General features: G+C 33.8%; 1 protein-coding gene across 1 annotated transcript; it reads left to right on the top strand.

Moving 5' to 3' along the window:
- Positions 1–892: 892 nt before the first annotated feature.
- RGS1 (regulator of G-protein signaling 1) lies at positions 893–5224 on the top strand. Its single transcript, XM_011995082.1, has 5 exons — positions 893–1095; positions 1461–1541; positions 1953–2014; positions 3417–3580; positions 4335–5224. The coding sequence occupies exons 1-5, from the start codon at positions 959–961 to the stop codon at positions 4518–4520; spliced, it is 630 nt and encodes a 209-aa protein (XP_011850472.1). The 5' UTR covers positions 893–958; the 3' UTR covers positions 4521–5224.
- The last annotated feature ends 631 nt before the right edge of the window (positions 5225–5855 follow it).

Below are 5855 nucleotides of genomic sequence, written 5' to 3' on the forward strand. Positions count from 1 at the left end.
ATCATTACCTAAGAAGTACATATCATTGGTCTATCCAAATAGACTTTTATTTTACCTTGAACAGTTTTTCCTCTGATACTGCAAACTTAGTATCAGTATGTTTACAAATTATGTCATATTTGTATACAATTAAATATTTATTTATGATTTGTTTTAATTAAACTTTATTTTTTTCCTAATATGCAAAATATGCAAAAATCAAAGTTTGATATACTAGTTATATTCTTAACATGAAAATAATATTAAAAGCCATGTACCCCTTAAAATCACCTTATGTATTGCCAGTCGATGTCTAGCACATGCCTTGGAAAATACTAACATGGAAATTTCCTGCCATGGAAATAAGGGATGAGAATTGGAGTGGGAAAACGTGAAGATAGCCTCTCATAACTTTCCCTCCTTTTAGGTATGTGCAAAAATAATTAAACAAAAATTATTTGTTTACTTTGAACTGCTTCCTGAGAAAAAAAAAAAGAACTCTTAAAATATTTTGATCAGATGAATTTTATAGTCAAGGACTATCCAAAGCATCGAGTAAGATAAAACTCTATGTGATGAATTTCTATGTGAGTTTCTATGTGATAAATTAATACGCCAAATGAAACAGTTTATTGAAACATGCAACTTTTAAAATAAACAAATATCCTCCAGAACCAAAGACTGATGCTGTTAATGCTTTAGACATGTGACATATGTGTGTGTACCTCTGTATGTTTAATTTCCTTTCTTTCTAATCAAGTGACCTGTTCTCGTTTGGTTAAGTTTCAACCACAAGACATCACTGTATGCTTTTTTTTTTTTCAAGATACACGTCACAGCACACCAAGAAAGGGGGAACTTCCAGTGTCTGTGGTAACATCACTTGATAAACACACTCCTTCAAACAGCAAGTGCCTGTCTGCATTCTACTATATAAAGCAGCAGAGTCGTTGACGCGCGCATATTTGCTCAGAGCACCATGCGCGCAGCAGCCATCTCCACTCCAAAGTTAGACAAAATGCCAGGAATGTTCTTCTCTGCTAACCCAAAGGAATTGAAAGGAACCGCTCATTCACTTCTAGATGACAAAATGCAAAAAAGGAGGCCAAAGACTTTGTAAGTTTGTTCAGAATCTCACTTTGTGAATTTTAACAGGTTATCTTTAATGGCAGAAGGATTGAGAATGAATGGAAGAGAATGTGAGCATTTAGTTTAGCCAGATCAGAGGAGTTAATTGTCTGTTGTGAGTAGTAAGTAATATTCAGCTGTATTAAAAAAAATAAATCTTGATATGGCATTAAATTGGGTAGGAGCTTTTCTGTACATGGACTCATAAAAATGGGCTCTATTCGAATATAGCAAAATGTTATATCAACCATTTTTAGTATTGTTTTATTCCTTAGATAAATTTATTCTATGTCTTTTTACAAATAAAATGAATTCTGAAGAAACATGAATATTCACTTTTATGTCTTTTGCAGTGGAATGGATATGAAAGCATACCTGAGATCTATGATCCCACATCTGGAATCTGGAATGAAATCTTCCAAGTCCAAGGACATGTAAGTACACTAATACAGTAAACTATCATTATCATTTTCAAGAGACGCCTATGCATCATCTCTATATCCCAGCAAGGGATAAATACTGCACACAATAGACTTCATATTTTTTAAGTAACGTGCCAAATAAAGTGAGACTGTATCAGTACCAATGTAAATTGAATACAAATGTGTGCACACACATATGGGACTTTGTCTATTTGGATTTTTTTCAAACTTTATTGGTAGATTTTTTTTTCATAACTATAGTAACTCTAAGGGATGTTTTGCATTTTGTGAATAAATTTTAACATAATTATTAGAACTACAGTTTTAGTTTGTGAAGTTATCAAAGTGTAACAGCCATTCTTATTTCATGTGTGCTTACATTTTTAAAAACGACTAATGTACGTACATTTTTGTCCCCTGCAGACTTTCTGCTGCTGAAGTAATGCAATGGTCTCTGTCTCTGGAAAAACTTCTTGCCAACCAAAGTAAGTATAACTATTAAATGTTTCTGGGTTCAGTGCAATACTCTAAAAAAATGGAATGGCTTCACTAAATATAGTATTCTGGGTAGGATAGTATGCAAAAAGTTGTATTCTAGTTTGTCTCTAGTTACTGATAACTTCAGCATGGTATGCCTCTTAATAATGCTGACTTTGCACTCAATTCTACCAACTCCTTTTAGACAAATTTGCCAAGAAAATTAGGTATTTTCATAGATCATTATGGAGACAAAATTAAACACTGTGCTGGGATTCCGATATGTAAAGTTTTTAAAAGTAAGCTAAATATTTTAACATGTACATTGCCATTTTGAAATCTGCCTAAAGAACGTATTTTTCTACACTTAGATGTAACAAGTATGATTCGTTCATTCAATTAATTAAATTATCTTTCACACATTCATCATTCATCTCACTCTTATGTAGAGGACATTGTAGGGGTACCAAGGATTCAAAAGAGACTATCAAAGATAGTCTCTTACTGCCTTGAAGGTGGTTGAGATACATAACATAAATAATTGCATTATTATAACATGATAGTTGTTTTGACATAAACATGATAGAAGGATTTTTAAGCACAAATAGTCTTGTGGAGATTTTCAGATGAGAGAAGGTAAAGAATGAAATCAGCTTGCCTTCCCCTTGTCTTGGGCATAACAATTCTACTCAGATTAGGACCTTTTTCAGAGGTGAAGATGAGCAGTGTGGTCTCTATCTCTAAAGAGTGAGATTATTCTTTCCTCTCCACAGACACCCTAAGGAGCTTTACTTGGGAATCAACTTGTTCACTCTAGCTCAGCTGACTTTGTTTATAATTCAGCTAAACAAATAAATGGTATAGATATGGATCATAAATGGTACAATATAAAAGTCTCAGTAAACGCTAGCAAACATAGTTAGTACATAAGGCCTACAGATCATATATAGGCCTATTTTCTGGCTAATATAAATTAGACGGGGAAATTCTATTTGCTAATTATTAATATGATGTTAATGCCTTTTGTCAGTATTTGCTTCCCTAAAATACTCTCTACTCTGGCTAAGATTTGGCATATATAAAAGATGGTTTTATATTTAGGAGAGCAGAATTTCAATTCGAACAGCAGATAGAAGCAAAACATAGTTCGGTAGCCACCATTAAGTAGCAGTGTGACTGTGAACGAGTTTGTCTGGCCCCAGATTCCTCTTCTACGAATGAAGAAATTTCAAATGCCTTCTCATCTCTACAATCTATAATATAGCTATTTCAGCAGTAGCTGTCTCTTACCTTTTGTATGAATAGAATGCAATTGTATTTTTCTTACAAATTTCTTCTTCAAAGTATTCATTTGTTGGTTTATTTAAATGAATTATCTTCCCACCCGCCCCGCCCCCCCTTTCTTTTTAGCTGGTCAAAAAGTCTTTGGAAGTTTCCTAAAGTCTGAATTCAGTGAGGAGAATATTGAGTTCTGGCTGGCTTGTGAAGACTATAAGAAAACAGAGTCTGATCTTTTGCCCTGCAAAGCAGAAGAGATATATAAAGTATTTGTGCATTCAGATGCTGCTAAACAAGTGAGTGTTAAGCTTATCATCTTCAGTTTCTCCGTAAAAGACCCTACATGCAGAAATAACATTTAATATATACAACAAGATAAAATCTTTTGGGGGTATATAATTTTACTTCTACATACTTAGGTATATAAATATAGCTCAGTGCAATGAGAATCTAATTTTCTGTATTGGTGAAGGTTTCAGCACAGTAGAATGAAGAGATTGATTTTACAAAACCAGCTGCCATGAGGAGGGTGAGGGAAGGGTTAAGGGTATTGTTACTGACCAGAACTGCATGTCAGGGAGTCCTTAATGAGTGCTCTCATTTTGGATAAGAAAATGCAGATTTGCATAATGTATACAATTGCAGCAGCAAAAGTATTTCCAATTAACAGTAGTACCAGATAAATATTCTTGGTCTAAGCAGAAAATAGCAACAAAAAGAGCCTTCTCCTCCTGTAAATCTTAAATGCCCATATCACTCTTTGTGACATATGGATCATCTTACGTGGATACTTAAATTTTTCATGTCTGCTTCTTTTGCCTCTCCCAACTATACTATGAGGAAATTTGGAACAAAGACATTTTTGTAATATTTCTTATCTCCTTCACATCTAGTATAGAGCTGACTTTGGAAAGGCATTTAAGAGATATTTGAGTTGATTTAAATGAGGCCGTAAAATCACTTTCTGAGGAGATTCAAAAAACACAGTAACATCATAAAATTTGCCATAAATAAGAAGTATATATTAACTAACAAGGTTTTCTTTTTTAGATCAATATTGACTTCCGCACTCGAGAATCTACAGCCAAGAAGATTAAAGCACCAACCCCCACATGTTTTGATGAAGCACAAAAAGTTATATATACTCTTATGGAAAAGGACTCTTATCCCAGGTTCCTCAAATCAGATATTTACTTAAATCTTCTAAATGACCTGCAGGCTAATAGCCTAAAGTGACTGGTCCCTGGTTGAAGGGAATTAAAAGATAGTATCAAGTGCAGAAGGAATGTGCCAGTATGGCTCCCTGGGTGAACAACTTGGCCTTTTTTGGGTGTCTTGACAGGCCAAGAAGAACAAATGACTCAGAATGGATTAACATGAAAGTTGTCCAGGCACAGATTTGAAGAAGCAGAAGCAAGACAAAAACAGGGAGACCGTAGAAGGAAGAAGATACTGTAGTACTGTCATAAAAAACAGTGGAGCTCTGTATTACAAAGCCCCTCAGAACTAAGGCGAGGTAACTCTAGTTACACAGAAACTGTGACTAAAGGCTATGAAACTGATTACAACAGACTGTAAGAATCAAGGTCAATTGACATCTATGCTACATATTATTATATAGTTTGTACTGAGCTATTGAAGTCCCATTAACTTAATGTATGAGTTTTCAAATCGCCATTGCTACTATTGCTTGTAGGTGTTATTTTGTTGTTTTATTGTTTTTGACTTTGGAAGAGATGAAGGGTGTGTTTAACTTAAGCTATTCGTCTTAAAACCAGGGAGTCAGAATATATTTGTAAGTTAAATCATTGGTGCTAATAATAAATGTGGATTTTGTATTAAAATATATAGAAACAATTTCTGTTTACAAGTCCTTGCTACTTTTAAAAATTTGCATTTATTCCTCAGATTTTGAAAATAAATACATAATTCAGATAAGATTCTTCTTTCTACCATCCCTTTAATATCTAAAACTATTATCTAGTGGATATATTTTACATATTAGTTTAGACAGAATTCATCATTTTTCTCTCTGCTATCACAAGGCACAAAATCAAACAAATATAATATGATCCCATGTTCAATAAGAAATTGAAGTCTTTTAAAAAGGGATAGAAAAGTTATTTCAAGAAGTAATCTAATTAATAGCATATATTTTATTGTGAGTTAAAGTTCATAAAATTTAGACATATTTTCTCATTTAACATTCATAGCAATCCTAAAAGCTGAGACTCAGAAACAGATTAAGTCACTAGTTCATAACTTTAGGTAACTCTCAAAATTATCTAGAATGTTAAAAAAAAAATACATACATATCCCTGTTTTGGGGTCCCATACCAGAATGACTGAACCAAATCTCCAAAGGGTAGGATATGGGAATCTATACTTAAAAGAAAGTTCCAACTGATTCTGAAGGTGAGTCACACGGCCCGGGATTGTCCAGAAGTCTTCCGACTACAACCTATTCTCCTTCCTCTATGTAACACTGCCACCCACTGACCAGAAGGCATTTCTTCAATCATTAAAGTCTGCAACAGTCCTAAGTGTCACCTAAGCAGGAAAAAAGACTCC

Source organism: Mandrillus leucophaeus, unplaced genomic scaffold (genome assembly GCF_000951045.1).
Source record: "Mandrillus leucophaeus isolate KB7577 unplaced genomic scaffold, Mleu.le_1.0 Scaffold47, whole genome shotgun sequence".
Classification (NCBI taxonomy): domain Eukaryota; kingdom Metazoa; phylum Chordata; class Mammalia; order Primates; family Cercopithecidae; genus Mandrillus; species Mandrillus leucophaeus.

Bases quoted from the DNA above. Each gene is read 5' to 3' on its own strand.
- RGS1 (XM_011995082.1), top strand. From the start codon at position 959: ATGCGCGCAGCAGCCATCTCCACTCCAAAGTTAGACAAAATGCCAGGA. The intron at 1,096-1,460 runs GTAAGTTTGTTC...TGTCTTTTGCAG, and splicing joins AAAAGGAGGCCAAAGACTTT to TGGAATGGATATGAAAGCAT. The intron at 3,581-4,334 runs GTGAGTGTTAAG...TTTCTTTTTTAG, and splicing joins ATTCAGATGCTGCTAAACAA to ATCAATATTGACTTCCGCAC.